The following is a 20897-nucleotide window of genomic DNA, read 5'->3' as shown; positions in this document are numbered from 1 at the left end:
TTCAGAAAAGTCTGATTTTAGCACATTTTGACAACAAGCCTTCCTAATTGGAATGATTGTCAATCATGGCTCCCTGCTGTTGAAAGCTGGCTTTAATCTTCAGTGTAATAAAGCTGGTTCTTTTTTTCATTTTTTAATGAATTGGAAAATGTAATTATGGAAGTTATAGCATGGATCCAGTAATGGTATCTGTCTTGGGGACAGTTTGAGAATCAATATCATATTCTTTGGCAGTATCTATTAAACAAGGTCAACTGGAGTCTCAAATTGCTGCAATATTTACAACTGACAAAAGAAACCATTTATAAGTTTTGTTTTGGAATTTGTAGGTCTCACCTAGCCTGCCCTACTGCTCAAAGCAATCTCAGAATAAATGGAAACCTAAGGCTGGAGCAGCTGTCAAGCAGTGGCAGGGATCCTAGAGTTCTCTCTTCTACAGCTCTCTGCTTTAGTAGCTATGTAAGACTGTCCTTCACTTCATTTTTCTGGCATTTTTAAATTAAATTGCAAGCCATGCAGAATATAAAAGAATCCATCCAAAAACTGACCCAAAAGAGCAACTTTTGTACAGAATGATATTTGGGTTTGAACACATCCATTGCAGATCTCAGACTGTGATAAGACCTGAAGAAGCAGGTGTTGTTATTCCAGTCCGCTTTAGCTTTAAAACTGCAGTAGGACGGCTTTGCTAGCTAAATCAGATTACTTACTTAAGAGCAAGGTAAGTAAAGGTTTTCTATTCATGTAGCAAGATCAATTTGCCAGGTGTAACAATGCAACAGTGTTACCAAGTTTTATAACATAGAACAACATAGCAAGATGGTGGTTACCCTGAGTCAGCAATAGAAAAATCCAATTTTTTAATGAGAAAATCTCCCTTTTATGTTGCAAACATTATTACACTTCTATAACACTCTCACTATTCTCACACTTGTTTTTTGAACTGTTGAACTGATGTCGGTGTGGGAAGCACAGCCAGCTTAAGCTTGTGCTGCCACCAGAAACAAGCACCTCAGGACACCTCAATCCCCTTTCTCACTTCCTTCAGCCCCAGCATCTCAAAGGGGCCTCACAGTGACACAGAACAGATTTCCCTCCCACTAAGTTCTGCAATAACTTCCATCAGTTTCCTGATCCAATTCACTGTGTGACTGCAAAATCACTGGCCCAAAAGCACAAGACACTGGTATGGAAACAAGAAGCAAGACTGTGTCTGGCATTAGGGATGCTTCAAACAGCATCACCATTTGTGAAATAGCTGTTAGCAGAAACAAATGTGTTACAACACTTCTTTACCAAAAATGACAGAAAAGGATGAAAGAATGCAGGAAAGACAGTTAGTTTGGCACTTAAGACCTTGCAAAATAGAACAACTTACTGGGCAAAAATAGGTGTTTTCTGCTATGTGGTTTGCAACAAGGTTGTTTTCTGCAGACAGAGACATTATGAAAAGCAGCGCATCCCGGGCCTGTTGGCCTACTGTTCCTTCTCGATGGATGAAGGGGATCAGCAGGGAAAATATGAGGAAATTGGCAGCTCCTTGGTCCTCACTAGTGTGGAAAAACAGTTCTAAAATGGAGGGATCTTTGGCTATTATAGAGCAGAGCTGGTTCAAGAGGACAACCAACTCTGTTTCCACTGTTGGAGTGGTTGTTCCTGAGCAGGAACTAAGCAACATCATCAAAGGCTTCAAAATGGGCTTGTGATGCAGCAAAGGCTGATGAGACTGCGTTACGAGCATTTCATACATTTTGAGCTGCTCAATTTTTGTCTCATCGGTGAACTCTCGCCGTAGGCTCCAAAGGAAAAGCTTCTCCATGATGTTCTCTGAGACCACAAACTCCAGAATAGGCCCCATTGAGGCATCCTTTGCTTGCTCCTCAATTAATAAGAAAAGCATGTGCTCCACATAATTCTGGACAGTGCTGGCCTCATCAGGTGAGATTGCCCCATACTTTGCCTGAGTGTTTTTCAAAGGATCATGCTTCTCTAAGATTTTCAGAACCTAAAGAGAAACAAAGGCAGATCAGTTTTAATGCACTTGAATGCATCACAAAAAGCATGCACTTACCACTACAAGGAAAAAAATTAATCAAAATTCTTTAACACAAAAAGCGTTAAGTCTTTTGTGTTTTCAAACTCAGAAAGTTTGACAGACAAAACCTGAAAGTTTCACATTTGGCATGTACAAGGCAAAATTTTAATGTTTTTGTTCACTTTTTTGTAATAAGCACCTAAATTTGTTATTTACCCTATTCCTGAAAACCAAGGGTTCTCTGAAATAGGGATAAACCAGGTTTCCTTAAGTGTTCAGAAATTGAATTTCAATGACGTTTGAAACAAGTTTGTCACAGAGGATTGAAATTAAAATCTCTCCAGCCAGAGTAACTGTGCCCAGGAGTATCAATATCATGGGATGATTTGCAGCTGTAAGTGTAGTAGCAGCCCATAGTGCTGCTCTTTGCTTGGCACCTTTTACATGACACCAAATGGCCACTGATACCCACATACTCTTACAACTTTCAATAAAGTAGTGATAGTCATCCCAACACTTCTAACCCTGAATTACATTCTGTTGGGCATGCAAACAATAAAGCTCATTGTCTGCAAAAAACCCATTGTCTTTAGACTTTTTGTGGAAGATAATTGCCACAAAACCGTAAAGGAACAGCGGCTCTCCTAACATGACAGCATCACTAGTTAGGTGAGAAAAGGTGACACTTGAACAACAGCTCCTCTGACTCTGGAAACATCTCAGAAACACCACCACTTGTCTGGCTGGTTTCTTGGGATAGCCAGAGAACAACAAAAACAGCAGCATAGAAATAAATTTTATCTAAATTGTTATTCATATTACTGCAGCAAGTAAGTCCTTATACTACGGTGCTCAGAGTAAAACACCTTTGCCTAAAAGCAATTACAATGCTGATGACATGCAAACAGTTTTTAGAATATGCTGAAGTGTATCATCTACATCTATCCAAAATAAACAAGAGTGCATATAGTTTTGCACTGTGCATCTAATTTACTTTACAAAGGATAGGCAGGACTTACCCAGCACAAGGAAAGGAAGCACAGAAGTTTGCAACAGGGTGCAAGTCACAACAAATCAACAGCAGAGCCAGTAAGAAGATCTAGGCCTTCAGTAAGATATTACCATGTCCTACCACTTCCCATTTAGATGCAAATATGGAGTTCAAAGTGCTATTAGTAAAGGCTAACCTTACCTTGAAAGGTCAATTATCTTTGCATTTTGAAAATAGTTCAGTGTCATCTACTACATTCTGCATGAAAGACATTTGCTCCTGAGCAACTGAGGATTATCCCAAAAGAAAGAACGAAGCAAATTTCTATTAACGCGGCTTACTTCAATCAATAAAACTAATTAACATTACCTGTGCCCAGTGTGTTCTAAACACTATCATGCATGTTTCTGGGTCAACACCCTGCAGGCTGGGAGCCTGCCTATGTCTGCTGATACTTGTTCCAGAGGACATTATAAAATTTCCAAAGGTCAAGCCAATTAGGCCATGCTGAATTTCTTTTTCAAATCCTCTGGTGAGCTACAGATGTTGAAGAATCATGATGAGATTGATACTGTGTCCTGAGCTCTGGCGCCCACAGAAATCTGTTAAAAAGAAAACAAAACAAAAAAAACCCACACATATACTAGTGCACATCAAAATATAGTGTCTAACAAAAAAGAACATCTTTATAGAAAACACAAACTTTTCTTCTTTTAATTCAGTTTGAGGACAGAATTTGTTAAAGCATGTTACATAGGACCATCTTCTCAGACTTCTGCTCATGATAATGGCTTATAATGCTCAAACTTTTGAGATCAGTGACTGAAATAAGAATAAGGTGCTACTTAAAAAAACAAGCACAGCAGAAGCTTATGCAATAAACATTTTGTGCATGTCACTGCATTTTTAGTTTCTCGTGATGACATTTTTGCCATCTGACCATGTCTCTTCAGAGTTGCTTAGTAACTAATGCTGCATAGACTGAATAGGTAAAAAAAAAAAGTACAGGTTATTTCTCTATTTTTTTAAAAAAGTATCTTCCAATAATAGATATAATTACAAGTACTTAGAAGTGTTCTTCCAGCAACCATATCATAAACAGTTGGAAACATATTCACGTAGAAGGGTGCATCTGTATCCATATCAAAGTAAGCAAAACCAAACAACATAAAAGATAAAACCTTTGTGTATCCAAAGACAAATAAATTGAGATGTCATAATAAAGACTATGAGAATGGGATCAAACATTGAAACATTCTTTTCATCCATTATTTAATATCCTAGATATCTGAGTATCAAAGTAGTTGCAGACCTGCAGGGGAAAGTTAAAATGAAACAGAGATTGATATCTCACAGATTTTTGATAGGTTTAGGACAACATATTCCCTCACACACCAGTACCTAAGCCACACAGCTCTCCCCCGCCCCGCCCCACCCCCTTTTTTTTTTCTTTTTATAAAGTTTACATTTTTATTCTCCTTTTTGCAAACCACCTAGGCACTTATTTCAGTTTGGGACCATAGCAAAAAAAGCCCAACCAAAAGCGCCCAACAACAAACAGAATTTTTTTGTACCATAAGCTGCCAAATCACATACAGCAATTCTTTGCCCGTATAAGAAAGGATTTCTCTATGCATATCTTAAAAGATGAAAATCTTTTCTCTGTAGTGGACATTTCTGCTCCCTGTACGTGTGCTCTGTCTATATTCTTGAAACTTCGACCACAGAAAACATCCAGCCTGTCTCAAAACTAGCAGCAACTTTTGCCATTTTAAAAGAGTTCAAAAACATACAGGGTACAACTTTTACGATTTCTGAGGCAAGCAAAGAGCAAAAACTCGTTATGCACTCCCCTGTGTATATATATACATATATTCATATGTTCAAGATTCAATTGCATGATCAGCCTCTCCCCTCCATCCTAATCCTGCTTCTTTCAGCACTTACAATGCATTTCCTGTGCATTTGCTAAGCACTCTCACGCAATACAACTAACACAATCTACCCCATCCTTTTTGCAGGTAACACATCCCATGTGTGGAGAAGCCAGCATAACCAGCATAAATCCTGTACACTTTATCTGTTTGGGTAACACCACTTCCAGAATGAAGCACGCACTCCATATAAACTACTCTCCAGATTATGAACTACCTGGAACCAGATCCACTGGAGAGGACTGTGCACAACCAGTAAGAATTAGCTCACAAGAATCAGCCAATGCTGGAAATAGATGGAATCACTTACAAAATATCATCAAAGTCTATACTCCTTGTCCCCCTGCTCCAACTACACTTCTCCCCTGTCTATCTCCTCCATGCTTATACAGACCTTACACTTCCAAGCATTCTTCTTCCCAACAGCTTGTTTCTTGTGCTCATTTACTTGAAGGCAACTACCAGTACACTGCTAGTTCTTAAAAAGTCCTGTGAAAGTGAATTGTACTATTTCTACATTACTAATGTTCCTGCGCAGAAAAAACAAAGCAAAACAAAACAAAAACAAAAACCCACAACCCACACACCAAAATAATCAAAGTAGCAAGTAGATTTGAGAACCCAACTTGAGAGACCTGGGATCTGGGTGCTTTTATCATTACTGACTTAAGCAGATACCATTATAATGCACAACTCCTGGCAACGTGCTCGCAGCTCTGCGTGCTCAGCATTTCTACCAAGAAACACTGGGAAAACATGATGCATGCTTACACACCATTTAGAAAAAGCCTGCTCTAAGCACTTTGTCTAATACCATAGCTAATAATCCAAGGAATATTTAACTGAGGTATACTTCAGATCACCTGCCCACTTCCTGCCAGTTTCCTCTTTGCCAGCACTCTCCTTCGAACAGAGATCTTTCCATGTCAGTAGAAGTCCAGCAGACTCCTCTGGGCAAATGTGTCCTTCACTTTACAGCCCTAATTCACCATTTTAGCAGATCTGCCCTGCGCACGAAGCAAGCAGCTTTGGAAAAACTAATATGATCATGTAATTAAAGATGGTATCAGAAGGTGCAACAAGAGAACTTAATTAACAAAGCAGAGGCAAGCTCCATTCTGGAATTTATGAGTTCCTTCACTTGACAACTTAGAGGTTGTTTCAATGTAGCCTTTGCATATTGTTTGAGAATTTAAATAAAAGAAACTGATAATACACATATACCTATCATATGACAAATTCTGTTAGCAGCATAGAATCAGAAACTTCAGATCAGCCTCCAGTACTTAAGATAATAAACAACAATAAGGGAGACTATGGCTTTCTTCACAAATTCTGATAGAAATCAGTGATGTAAGACTCTCCAGATGCACGCAAAGTTCTAGGATGTTACCACACACAGCAACCCAAAGCTATTTAACCCACTACCCTCCCTTCTCCTCTAATCTGTTTTAATTCTCTGTCTTTCGTAGCCTTTGCAATTTTCTGTCTTCTTCATCTTTTATCTTCTTTTCTTCGTGCATCTTTCCTATCCCAGCCTCAGATGCTACTCCACAAACATCAAGACAGGATTCTTTCCCTCACCGCCAGACAGGCCCTACCCTATCTTTTAGCTCCCTAAACAGACTGCTTGGGGGTGGAAGTTCCATACTAGAGTTCAGATTCCTGAAATACTGCCTGCTTCTCTGCAGCTAGGAAAAGACCTCAAGTGAATAGAAATGGTACATACCTTGCCACCCATTCAAAATACACCAAGATGCCAAGAGGTCCAGTGACAGAGCCACTGTTATGTTTCTGTGTCCAGCAGGAAAGCTCACTTTCCACAACAGTGCTATTTAGTTGATGCTTACGTAAGAATTTATAGCCATCACTGTGGCACTGAACATTCAAGTCCTGCCCTTGTTAACAGCTTACTGCCTAGGCAGATGACTGCTACAGCCTGCGCTTGGAGAATGGACATCTTTTCCCACACAAGGATATTCTAAGTCCAGCCGCCACATACAAAGAACAGATACAGTCCCAGTGAAAGACGCCTTCAAGACAAGTAGATGCCCCCTCATCTCCAGCATAACAACCCCTAAGGTCCTATTTATCCAAGATACTTAAGAGCTTCTTGCTATTTCCAAGTCCCAATTTGGGCACACTCAAATAGCAACACAGTGAATTCTCAGATACACAAGTCACCAAAAACATTTTGATTCAAATTGCATCTTTGTCAGAGTTAGATCAGAAGAACAAGGGTTTTCAGTGTTGCCAACTCTAGAAATGCCTATGCTACCAATCACAGAAACCTTTTAGGAAGGTCCCTTCAAGCTGATGTTTCATGAATCCTGCCTGGTCCACCGACTGTGTTTGTTATTACAGACACAAACACTACCCTGTTGCTTGGTAAAGATCTTAAGGAGTATGCGACCAACAAACTGTAAAACAGCAAATTCATCTCCAGAATTTATGTCCTATAACTAAAACCTGCACCTAGCAGAATACTGCACATACATACAATCCCAACATTAAAGCTGCTTACCTCTTTAATAAGATAATCACCAAAAAGATAATTTGTCCTGTGGTGACAAACAATAACATCTCTAATGTTTCACTCTGAATGTTTACTCCTACTTCAGAAAAGTCATCATAAACACACTATACAGAGAATCAAATGAAGAATAAAAATGGCAAATTTAAATTACTAGTGGAAAACAACTTGCCTGCAGCAAACGTTGACAAGGGCTTAGTTCACTTGCCTCTGGCCCAGCTATTGGATCAGAAATCTGAGAGCAGTTGAAGAATGCAGACATTATCCTCACAGCAGCCCAACTATGGCTTTTTAATCATCTCTAATCTGAAAGTAACAAGACAGCATTGCAGACTGCAATGTGCAACAATATTTCTAAGTTCAAATCAATTCCCCTAAGGAAGCAAATATTTCCAGTTTCAAAAGCGTCTTGGGATGCTGGGATTTCCTTACTAATACAAAACACTAATAGACTGTGTAGGCTTCAAAGACTTCAAACTCTGTAATAGTGTTTCAAAAAGCTTTTGACAACTTAAGTGGTCACAGAGTAGATCCTAAAAACAGCATCCCTATTTAAAAAAGGTAATTGAATTGGAAGAGAGACTATCTTGTAAGATACATTTCAATCTAACAGCATGCTGTAGTTACAGCAGTAGCAGACAGACTACATTCATTGTAAGCAGATTTTGTTACTGGATTAGGTTTTCTTGATTTTATTGCAAGACTAAATGTGGAACAGTAACTGCAACATCACATCATTCCCTGTGAATTAAATCTCACTCCAATTAAACAAGACAAATAACCCGACCATAATGAGTCCAAAGGTGACAAAGTAAATTAATTAATAAAACGCAAATTCATGGAGGAAAAAGTAGAAGTGAACTCAGGGGCCACTAAGAACAAAAGTAACCATTATTTTAATCAGTTCATTATTAAAATTTTACAGTAATTTAGCCTTTTGTCTCTGCTAAATCCTGATGAAGTTATTACTCCACCATTTGATAACCTGACAAGTGTGAATATACCTCTCATGCAGTCCATTCAAAATTCTACTTCCGAAAGTCACTACTCAGTTTAATACTTTGACTCTGCCATACAGTAACAGAACCTTCTTAGCAGGTAAATCTTTCGTATCTTATCTATCAGTTGCTTAACCCTATCAGAAGGTCAAGTCCACTTACATATGCCTTCTAGAGCTATTTCAGAAAGCCTTACTACAACTCGGCCTATTTCCAGGTGAAGAAAAGCAGCAGTCCAGAACTGCACGGGGTAGCTTTAGATGAGATGAGACCCCGTCATTGGACTCACGGGAGGATATCTGCATTCAGTTTTCCTTCAGAAGCCTAGAAACCATCAGCTCTTTTTACAGGGCTGAACACCCCAATCAAAAGAAGTACTTATTTTACTGCGAAGTACACTGGAAAAACAGCCTAGCAGAGAATCCCTTGTGGAGTCTTCTCACACTGGAGTGTCTCTTCTCAAAAATTTCACTTTTGAATTAAAAAAAAACTAAAACAGAACAGAAGTTGGCAGGATTGGGATTTCCCAGGCAGTGTATAACAAAGACAAAAGATACACAGCCTAATACAGTAATACAGTAAAGAAGGCATAAAACATGCTGCAAGGCTGTGCAATTTATCAAGGTTGTCTTCTGTTGATTCATTAAGATGCCATGCTCAACAATTCACAAACACAAATGAACCTCTGTTGTCAGATACTACACACCCAAAGCTTTCCACCCTGTCAGTTCAGGTACACAAGAGGCAACAGAGAAACCTCGATGGCCGTGAAAGAAACAGCTTATATCAAAACTTTTTCATGGATCAGTGTAGCATAAAGGGGCTTGAAATTACACCACTTCAAAGAAGCAGAGGAAAATTATATGGACTTGCTCTTAGCTATGCAAGTCTCTGATAAGTGAATGAGGGAAGGTAGGAGAAAAATGAGTGGCAAATTTTAGCATGCCTCAACTTAGTTTCAACTTAAAAGGGACCTTGTTCAGGATTTGTTTACTTCTGATTGAAAAGAAAGCCTTTTGCATGAATTTGTTGGATTTTCTTTAGGGACTATGATCAGGGAGAGGGTTTAAATCTTATTAACAATACTGTTTCAAAGGAAGACATCAATCCTTTCAAAAAAAAAGGATTCATCCTGCTTGTGGCAAAGTTTTGCTGCAAAAGCAAAGCCTGTGAAGAACAGCCACGTCCCCAGTCTTAATGATCCTATACAATCACCACAAGGGTGCAGAAGGCTTACAGGTTCTTTACTGGAGAGCAGGTGGACTGTTCTGGGCAACTGAGAAACTGTCAGTGGTTAAAAGTCACTGCATCAAGGAATCCTCATTTTCATTAAGTCCTACTATCCTTCAGAAGATCTACTAGCAAGAAAACTGAAGAAGATTACTAGAGGAACCATTTAAACTACATGAACAATTATCTTCCTTCTTCACTTGTCCTTTGATGTTTCAGTGCTGCAGTCCCAATTTGTCCTGTCTTTTGTCCACCTCAAGCAAGCATTTCACATTTAGGCAGTTTTCCTCAATCCAGCTTTTCTACTCAGTATTTGCAAAGATGCTAAGCCTTCCATGTGTAGGTGGGACAAGATATGTTTTACACTGATAAAGCTATCTGCTTAAAAGCCTAACAGAGAACAAGTCACCACAAATTGTAAAGCAATGTAGTTAATCAAAGTATCAATCTGTTCTCATCAAGCACAATTTAATCCAACCTGCTAACATGAAAGTAAGAATGTCTTGTGCCTTGTCCCCACAGAGACTGCCTAACGATCCCTCTCATGAGAGCAACTACACACACATATTTTATAATGAGAAAAAAATCTTCCTGTCCCATCTACAGTCAGCCTGCTTCAGTTAAAAACCACAATTCATCTTTTATCAAATGTCTGGGGAGCTACACTACTCACATATTTATTGTAGATTCACATTAGCTCAATTGGGCTACCACTAAGCTCTTCATGTGATCTGTATAATCCTATGGTATGATAACATTAGGAGGTCTGGGTTCCAGCACTAAGTAACTACATGGTTCTTCAGACACATGAACAGGCAATTCCCCCACAGCAAGCAAGCAGCAGTGACACCCCAGGGCCCAGCTGACAGCCCCAGCCCAGCAGTGCTACACTGGCATAAACAGGCTTGCTTCAAGGGCAAGCAACAGCATCAACTCCTGCTGGCAGCCTATCCACTGGGACACAGGCTAAGCCACATCCCAAGCCCTCAGAGACTCCTGCTGCATGGGTCAGCCAAAATGAAAGAACAGAGATGCCAGTTACGTAGTATGGTCCAAAATGCATTGATGGATTAGGCTAAAATTACAGACAGTGTATCTAGGACGGTAAACAGCTACCCAGAAAACACAGTTCATCAAAGGTCACATTACCAAAGTACAGAAATGGCACTGATTGCTCAAGAAAACAGGAATTAAACAACATAGAAAACTTGACAGAGACCTTGACCTGCTCAGGAAAGGCTCGATTTACCTGTTACACCACAGGGTATCTTCATCTACCACACACATTGTCCCAGAACGAATGAACTACATAATCATATCCCTAGGTCACAATTCTGAAGCTAGAGAGACAAAAAAATATGGTTGTTATTCTAATTGTATGACTTGATCCTTTTTATGAGAGATAAGGAATATAATAAACCTGTTTCTCTGCTGTATTTGATGTCCTCACATTTAACCTACTACAGAAAGCCAACAATTCAGTAACAATTAGTAGCTCAAAACACAGATTACATTGGTTAAAAACTTAATAATAAAATAGCAGCTAGGGTTCTTAAAATCCAAGATAGATACCTCTCTATTCCCAATAGCATTCTGGCACAATATGACTGAGGTGTCTAGTCTGCTAGTAGCAGACAGGTGGTGCAAAAGGGATATTAAAACTAAACTTTAAAAAAAAGCCTTAAAAATAGCAGTTTAGAAAAGTTCTTTTCTACCTACATACTAAAGAATGCAGATGTCATTGAACTGAAATTAGTTTAAAAGCTTTGCTTTGCTGGTTCATTTCCACATCACCACCAAAACTGATGATCTCAGAAAAGACTGCTTCCTTAGAAAACCAAGTCACAAAAATGTCCAGGGCCCACAGATCAAAGCATTTGGTGGTGTACTGTGTGAGACAGACATTACAAGCACAATAAACCTCAGTTTAAAATTTCGGACTGCAAGTGTGTTTTCATACCAAGTTTCAAAGAGAAATAAAACAACCCCAAAGGGCACAGCACACGTCACTGAGTGAAAGAATCTACCTTTCATTACTTCATTTATAGGTGAATTGCAAATATCACATGCTATGTCTAGACTAGTAATTTTTTGTCATAATTGAAGTGAATTATTGCTAAAAAACAGTTGTTGCCAAAGTCCTCATCTTTACTGAGGATCTGTAGAGGGTTTATTTCCAAACTCATCACTATCCAGGAGTGGGAGGGAGCAACACATCAGAAAGCAGACATTTGACAAAACCTACTTTGTGTTCTGATAATGCTAGTGGAAGAAAGAAATCAAAATGATCCATGCATTCTGTGCATCAATTTTGCTTTCCAAGATAATTCTGACACCTTTGTGACACACAATCCTGGCCCCAACATGCTCATAATTTAGAAAAACCACATGTTTCCTGAAGTTGTGATGTTGGAGTGATGGAACATTTTTTCTTGTTTAGATTGTTTTTGAGAAAGGTAAAACTGTTTCTGAAGCTAAAAGTATAGAATAAATTCATAGGAAATTATTAAGTTGCCTTTCTAGAAAGCCTTCCTGACAGGAAGATGAATGAGACCAGCAAAGCAATAGAAGACTCTATAACCTGAAGATTTAAAACTATTTTCAGAACACTAGCATACAGAACAGGAAATACTACCTTCCCAAGAGAAAGATGGTCTAGAAAAATGTTATCAGTATACCTGTAAATATCATACGTAGATTACAGAAAACAAGATTAAGCTATATGTTTTATACTAATTTGTAAGACAATTTTTCAAGTGATTTGTACAACATGTCAAATTACTCATTATAATAAGCATAAGAAGTCCAAGAATAATGTTCTCAAGCCTACAAAGTGACACTACAGAAGATGTGTGTGCTTTCAGCACTCATCACAATAAAATGCAAATACACACATATTCTAAACATTCCATGTTTCATGATAAAGAAGCCATAAACTTTTTTTTTAATTTCCACACTGAGTTTATTTTGCAGGTTCTAGATATAGTTCAAACACAAGAATCAGCAGTAAAACACCATTAAGACTATCATGATTATTTGATCAATAAAGAAACAAACCTAACAACAAGCTTCCCATGAGGATTGTTGCCAAGTTTTCACTGAGAAAAGAACTTCCATTCTGCAGATGGAATTGCTCTCTTGTTCATATGCACATGATGCTTTTCTTTATCTTTCTCTTTAAAACTAAAAGTACCAGAAAAGGACAAAATATTCCACAAAATCAAAACTGTTATGTATAGAATGGTTACTGCATAGTTGCTAACATAATACTTAATCTATAAGGATATTTATTTCTCCTTCCAAAACTTCATTCACAATACAAAGTTCTCTTTTTCCTAGAAAAAATCAGTTTATAACTCCATCTAAATTTAAGTAGCTATCACACAGTAAAACCCTTTTATACCTCTCAATATGTTCATTATAGTAGATGGGACTATAATAATTGACTAGATAACTCGAATCTGTCATTTATCTTCTGTACACAGTTACTGAAACTACTCATTTTAGGGAGAATTATCACCCCAAGCTACTTATCCACCAAGTCAACATTATTTCCTACACTCTGAAATTATAGCATGTTAGTGACATGATGAACTAATGAACAAATGGACTGAGCAAAAGCATATTGTTACAGAGCTTTAGGACAATCGTCTCGGTGCACTGTAGGATGGCAGATGCCTATCACAAATTACTCCTCAAACCTACTCAATTTAATGAGCTACTAAAATCTGAAAGGTTATTTTCTTATCTTGCCCTGTGTACATCTATCGCCTCATACTAGGTAGGGCCTTGTGGCAAAATGTTATATTTAGTGGATTGATACTTTTAAATATAAATGTATTTTTGTCAGCTTTCTTCCCTACTTTAAAAGAATTAAAAGAAGGATAGGAACAACAGAACACTGTGAAGCAATATTGTTTGCATCAGACATTCCCAATTTAGCTCGGAGAAAGCTCCAGAAGCTAGTGAACTTCCTTTGTCCTAAATTATGCTCAAGTTTGACAAAGAGAAAAGCACTTGCAAAATTCTTCTTATGATTTTCAATTTCAATTGTCAAATTTGGGCAAAACCACTGAAGTGTTTAAAATGAGACACAAAAATCATTATATCTCACTGTACACTGAAGAACAAAGGGGTGGAAGAATAAAAAGCGGGGGGAAAATGGCAAAATGAACACTCCTTACAAAATCCTATCCTACTCCTCCAGCTCCCTATCCCCAAAGCACAAAATCCCAGGTATTTGTCTCATAGGACACTGCACTGTGTCCCATAGGACCCTCTCCCTTTCTATTCCAACCCAGAGCAGACAAACAGAAGTTGAAGACACATGTTATATTAATTCCTGTAACAAAGTCAAGAACTTCAATAAAATAACACATCTGTGAGCACAGTTCAATGAAAAAACAACCTCACCCCCTGCAGTACAGATTTTAATAATATTAGTACAGATTTGCATGTTGGGTGGACTTCGGCAGACTAGAGTCTTCTATATGTAAGTTAAATTTTTTGCTTTTAACACATATGGTAATAAATTACATATGTAATATTACCATATTACATATGGTAATAAACAACAATTGATTGTTGGCATTTTTATGATGTTTAGTGCATAAAAAGCCAGATCAAAGAAAAATCTACATGTTGTTTATATTTCCATTTCTATTTAGTTACATTGCATTTTATACAGGTGGTAGGTGTCTTTCCCTTGAAGCTTCTCCAGCTTTCCTAGGAATAAAATTATTTGTGTCATGTAAACAGTGTTAAGTTGTCCATTATGCAGAGTGCAAATTAGTTCTTCATCTCTGATCTCGTAACATAAGGCTAGTCTACTATGAAAATATTTTAAACTCTTACACCACCTAGTCTTCTGCAACTGAAAACTGAGTATCATTATGGCATCTCCCATTCCTGTGAATGCCTTTCCCTGGATAATGAAATATATGAATGCATTGGCCAAAAATGAAACATATATAGTCTATACAACACCTGTCTTGGATATATTGCCACCATGCAAAAATAAAAACTGATAACAATCAAAGGAACAATTTAAAAAAAAAAAAGGTTGAGATAATCTGACACTTTAATAACAATTCTGTATAATTTTTTTCAGTCTTGCCTTTGAACCTTTGAGAAAACATGAACAGAAATACATGTGTCTTTCTAGTCCAGAAAGGAATGCAGATAACTAGCACCTCTCACACCCTGGAGAGTAAAAGAAGGCAAATAACCTAACAAATTGCAAATGAAGACTATTCTTCTTACAAAGGGAGTGTTCTGCACAACACAGAGCCTCACAAATATAAAAGGTGGAGCAAATATCAGATTCAAGTAAAATAAAATCAAATTACTATTTATACTTTTTAAATAGTAATAAACTTGGAATGACCAATACGGAAAGCCTAGTAAATAAGAGTTGGATGTCAGCCCCGGCAGGAACGCCTCTCAGCACAGATAACCAAAAGTCAAACCACAGCCTCTCCCACCGAATTTTGTAACACCTACAGAGGCTTCTCCCGGCGTGGGAAAGCACAGCTTCCACCCATCAACAGGTTGTTCATTCCTGCCTGCACAGTTCTGAAAGTGGGGAGTGTCTGTGTATATCTTGGGGAAACCTGCTGCTTCTCAGCTCCACTTCTGTCCTCCCACGTAAGGCTGTCAGAGCTGCAGAAGCTACATTATCCCACAGTCAGATCTGACACCAGTCCTCAGAGATCTCCACAGGAGAAGTGCAAGCTGAAGACACAAGCAGTTCCAAGAAGCATGAGAAAGTCTGTGTATGCACAGGCCTTGAACAGCTGTCAGCTATAACCACAGCATGTTTGGAAGTGAGACCTCCTACTTTATTCCTGAGGACATGATTCTTGACAATGAACCGAAAAATTTATGATTATTTTTCCAGCCTCTGAATTGTAGAAAGTGTATGTCAAACCAATTTTTTGTTTTGATGCATCAGTTATGAAAGTACTCCAGAATATGCAGAACTGTTACATCGTTCACCAGCTATCCCTCTGCTAAAACAAAACTTACAGTATTTCTACTATCACCACATATACTGCCGTCTCCATTCTCTGTTTTATCTTCACCCTGCCCCACAGATAACATTACACTTGCACAGTAATTCATGCCACAGCCACTGCAATCATAAAGTCCTTCCCTGCTGTTTCAGAACTGTTAGGCAGTTCAGACATCCCTGCTGTTCTCAAGCAGACTTTTACTCTTTTACTTTTACATCACCCTCAGTCCTGAGTGTCACAGAATGTCTCAGGAAGCCCTTCAGTGACTTTATGAAGCATTTGCATACAACCAAGTGTCTGTGCTGAAAAAACTACCTGAAAATAAACTGAGTTTTTAGTAAGTCAGCACAAAACCAAATATATATGACTAATGACAAATTAATGAAGGACAGAAGAAAACCCTGCCCTTGTGAGATCACACCTCGAATACTGCACCCAGGTCCACAATCCTCAGCACAAGAAAGATGCAGACCTGTTAGGGCAGGTCCAGAGGAGGGCCACAAAGATGACCTGAAGGCTGGAGCACCTCTCCTACAAAGACAGGCTGAGAGAGCTAGGGTTGTTCAGCATGGAGAAGGCTCCAGGGAGATCTCACTGCAGCCTTCTAGTACTTTAAGGGGGCTTACAAAAAGGAGGGAGAGCAATTTTTTACAGACAGTGATAGGACAAGGGGAAATGTTTTTGAACTACAAGAGGAGGGGTTTGGATTAGGCAATAGGAAGAAGTTCTTTACTCAAAGGGTAGTGAGACAGTGGAACAGGTTGCCCAAAGAAGTTGTGGATGCCCAATCCCCGAAGTATTCAAGGCCAAGTTAGATGAGGTCCCAAGCAACCTCATCTAGTGAAAGGTGTCCCTGCCCATGGTGGCAGGACTGAAACTGGATCATCTTTCAGGTTCCTTCCAACCCAAGCCATTCTATGATACTATGAAAGCCTCTCTTCAGGAGTGCCAGTACCAAAGGCACATACAGCTGCAATTATGGATACCACAACAATCAGCCTAACTGGAAAGAATCAGTCCCCAAAGTTACCAACACTTTAAAATGAAAACCACTGGATCCCACGTGTACAGATGGAATGCCTCTCCATCATCAAACTCAGCAGGACTGGGAGCCAAATCCACGGTTTTCTCTAAATAGGGAAGAAACTGACTTTTCTCTGTGACAATGTATCTACCAACAGACTTGACCATCACTAAGATCAATGCAGAAAATACAACACAGTACTGTGATGGATGACTACTAGCATAGTCCATCTACCCCCGAAAGTAGTCAACAGGCTCTGTGCATCTGTGCGGGCAGTAGCTATTGCTATTAAAATACACTGCTAGCAGCTGTCCCATCTCACATTCCTCAGCAACTACAAAGGGATTTGAGTATCAATTTAACACAGTATGGTAAGACAAGAGATTCCCCTTGCACCTCTAGCAACCATTTAAACAGATTCTCTCATGACAGACCATATGTATCTGAAATACTGCTTTAATGTTGCTCTAGAAAGAGATGCAAACATTAAAAAATTCAACCTGAGAATGAATAAATTTTTCAAAATAAAAGATCACATGGAAGCAAACCTGAACCAAATTAGCTTTCAAGTGGAATGACTGAGTTTTGTTGCCTCAGACACCAGAATCAACCCTGTTCACTCCCAGTCAGTGAATCTTACCAACATTTACTGGGAAACCTTCAAAGCTTAAAAATTTCTAGAAGAACTGAACAAATTTCTTTAGACTTAGACAACACTGTATGAGCAACTTGCTGGGAAAAAGCATCAAAACTGGACTTGCTAGAAGAATTCAAATGCGTTCAATTTCCTCTTACTTGGTCTGAATAACATGCAGGGCACACAGTGATCATCATCACGAGCTGCAATGGTAACTGCTTGCACACAAGAGCTCAAGCCACTAGACTTTACTTTCTCCTCCAATTCTCTTCCTTTGTACACAGGCCTGAGGCAAATCACTCAGCTCAGTTTCTCCCTTAATACAAGGGCCACAGACTTTTGGAGAGCTCTGATTATTATTAAGGGAGCAAGTCAACATTGTTCAGTTGATTGTCTGGCCATTTACCTGTACCAAAAACTCTCAGAATCCCTATGCACCACACTCTTAGACTCACAGACTACACACTTAGACTTACAGCCTGCATCACAAACTCCTATTTGGCAAAACACTTCTAAACCCAGAGCCTACGGGCAATGAATTCTCATCTTACCTTCATTTCTATATTTTGGCATTGTGCAGAAGAGGTAAGACACAATCAAGGCTCCCTAAATGAAAAAAAATAAATACATGAAGTGTTTCAGAACACCAGTGGAAGAATTTCATCCAACGTAGGGCTATTATTAGATTGCTATTTTGCTTAGCAGATCAGAGGGTATAATCAGCAGATGATGCAGCCATGATTTGCGAAGCACAGCCTTATTAACGACTAATGAGATAAATGAGTTAAAATTTACATTTTGCTCCACTGATAAGGTTCATTGGCACACTTAACTCCAACACCATGGTTTGAATATTAAACCCACTTATTAATGTCTAGTAAAGCTAATTATAATGCTGAGTGGCATTAAACTGTAATAACCAAGCAGGATGTTAGAATCACATCCTTTAGTATTACTGTAGCTCTGAAGTTGAGTCTTCTGCACCTGGAAATAAGCACCTGTTGAGCTCATGCTGTGAGGGAGCGCAAGCCTTCTGTGCCTTTTTCCTGATCCTTCTGAGAACCCAAAGCCATGTTCTAACAATGCAACAGGCAGGTAAACATCGCATGTTACTATGATTTCAACAGTGTCTCTCTTACTGCAGTAACAATAAAGATTACGTGACAAATATTTTTGTGTCTACAATATATTAAATTACACTTGACATATACTTTCTAATCCTTAACAGAAAAAGAAAGCACTGAGATACTAACAAAATTAACAACAAAACCCTGGAAACCATAGCTGTTGGGTTTTTATCACCTTTTTCACCATCTTCTGTCAAAACTACAACTATAAAAGCACCTCCATTTACTGAAAAGGATACTGGAAATATACTTTAGACCTTAAACTAGCCTATATATTTTTATGCCACATCTATGTAAGCACTTAAACAGACAAAAATCATTTTTAAGGATACGTAAGAGGACAAGGGCCATAATATTCTTTCCATTTTAATCTCCGCAATGTATTTGTCCTGTGACAGCAGTGAAAAGAAGGCGAGATGGGATAATTAAGTGCCAGCTATCCATGGATCAACAGTATCACATATGAGTGTGAGGACTCATATGTGCCAGTCCAAAAACAACTTACAGTCACAGCACAAGCTTGAGAAACACAGCTCCTCTGGGATCTCTCCATCCCAACACGAGAGTGGTGCTAGCTCTCCCTCCTCTAGGAGAGTCATACACAGGACTGCACAACTGCCATCATTATCTTTTCAAAGGAGAATATAAAGAATGACAACACAAAGCATAAAAACACTACAGATAAAATCTCCACTTTTTATTTGTAAGGTAATGCTCAAAAGCAGACATTCATTATACACATAAAAAAGGCACTGCAGAACAATTAGATTTTTTTCTTCTGCGGGGAAAAGTGAAAAGGCATTTGCACTGTGACAGTAAAAGAAACTAGCAGAGCAAATCATGTGTGAAACATTAAATGCAACTGCTTTTTTGAACACACTTTTGTTCCTTTCAATTTATCACCCGAATTAAACATTCAGCTTGTAACACAACCCATTCCACTTTCTTCAGCCCAGCTTTAAAATACGGGCATGCCGTGTTTCAGCAGTAGAAGCAAAGAAATGCTGTGGAGGTCAGAAAGAGAAGATTTGGTACACGGCTTTCTGTGGAGCATTCCACTGCACCCCTGCTTGTAGGAGGCCATGGCATCACTGCCTGGCATCCCCAAACCTGTGCTGCAGATGGGGGGAAAAAAAAGAGAGCAGTCTACTTCAGTGGTAGATTCTAGTGCCACAAGCTCACCAAGACAGCTAAGCCTCCACCAGACCCCCTCGGTATGAGTTATGCCAAGGGAACACACACCCTTATCGCCTCCCTCCCACTCTGCCATGTTCCTGTGGCGCACAGCAGTTCCAGCAGCCAAACCTAGAAAAGACTGTTGAGAGCTCAAAGTATCCCTCACAGAAATCTGTCTTGAAAATGGATACTTGTGACTTCGGAACAGCAGAAGCATCAAGTCTCTTTCCCTAAGGCAAAACTCTGCCAGCCTGATTCCACAGGAGCAAGTCTCTCTACACAGGTTCTTCCCACAGAGTAGAAAGTGCCTCTGCAGTCTTTTTCCTGTAATACATTGTGCTGGATGTGGCTTTTCCCAAGCCATTTTATGAGTATGGTTTGTTTACTAAAAGCATAAACAGAGAAGCCCCTCCAATTGCTATTTCAACTATGCTAATACTAGGTAGGCATTCTGAATCTAAATGTTTCAATACTTCTCTGCATCTAAAATCAACAGAGACACCTAAAGCATACTATATTTTTAAAGAGGAGACAGCCAACAGCACAGTATTCCCACAGGCAGGCTTGTCGGGAAAAGATGTGGTAAATAATTAATTTTCCTAGGTTAACTTGAGTTCCAGACTAGCATCTGTGAGCATCAGTGCCATGGAAAGGCAACAACTCTAGTTTGTATTCTTGTCCAGTAAGGAGCTTTGCCTTAGGTGCAAGCACTGACAGCAAAAGTTTTACCATCTCAGAGACAGAAAAGGTAAGGAACACTTATACAAGTCCAGCAAAATCTCTTCTGTGAAATTCAAAGAAACCAGAAGTCTTTGCTTGGCTACTACTGTTTTTTGAATTATTTCCTTCTTTGACAGATAATGGGCCAAACACAGATAGATGCTGAGCACTGATGTCAGACTGCAGCACACAGAAACCTCCAGTATAATCTACCCTACAAATAATTAAAGACATCATTCACTGCATACCATGCTTTCCTTTTCTGCATTACAGATGTTTGGCAGGAAGGGTGGGGACAATTCTCAATACAGGGAAAAGGCAGAACATTCCAGACAAATCATCTTTTTAAAACTGATCTTAAGCTTAGCAGTTAACACACTGAGGTTTCAAAAAGTACATAAAATGTTACAAATACTACTGGAGTACATTCAGTATTCGTGGCTTGAAGTGACCAAACTTTTATATACACTATCAACTG

The 20897-nt window shown here is 38.9% G+C and overlaps 1 protein-coding gene across 10 annotated transcripts in view; it reads right to left on the bottom strand.

The window, feature by feature from the left end:
- Window positions 1–20897, bottom strand: part of FHIP1A (FHF complex subunit HOOK interacting protein 1A) — an 81204-nt gene that overhangs the window by 30975 nt on the left and 29332 nt on the right. For 6 of the 10 annotated variants that reach the window (XM_042050017.1, XM_042050022.1, XM_042050020.1 and 3 more), the window contains 3 exons: window positions 17948–18002; window positions 3396–3628; window positions 1379–2005 (listed from right to left, as the gene is read on the bottom strand). In XM_042050017.1, the coding sequence (XP_041905951.1) occupies window positions 1379–2005; window positions 3396–3497 (729 nt within the window). In that variant the 5' untranslated portion in view covers window positions 3498–3628; window positions 17948–18002. Of the gene's footprint in view, window positions 1–1378; window positions 2006–3395; window positions 3629–10970; window positions 11037–17947; window positions 18003–20897 lie in introns of those variants that run through there. The other 4 variants (XM_042050016.1, XM_042050021.1, XM_042050024.1 and 1 more) reach the window with 2 other exon arrangements.

This window comes from Corvus kubaryi, unplaced genomic scaffold (assembly GCF_017639235.1).
Source record: "Corvus kubaryi isolate FWS band 111438036 unplaced genomic scaffold, C.kubaryi_AGA036_p1.0 71, whole genome shotgun sequence".
NCBI classification, from domain to species: domain Eukaryota; kingdom Metazoa; phylum Chordata; class Aves; order Passeriformes; family Corvidae; genus Corvus; species Corvus kubaryi.
This window is presented reverse-complemented; position numbering and strand designations above follow the sequence as displayed.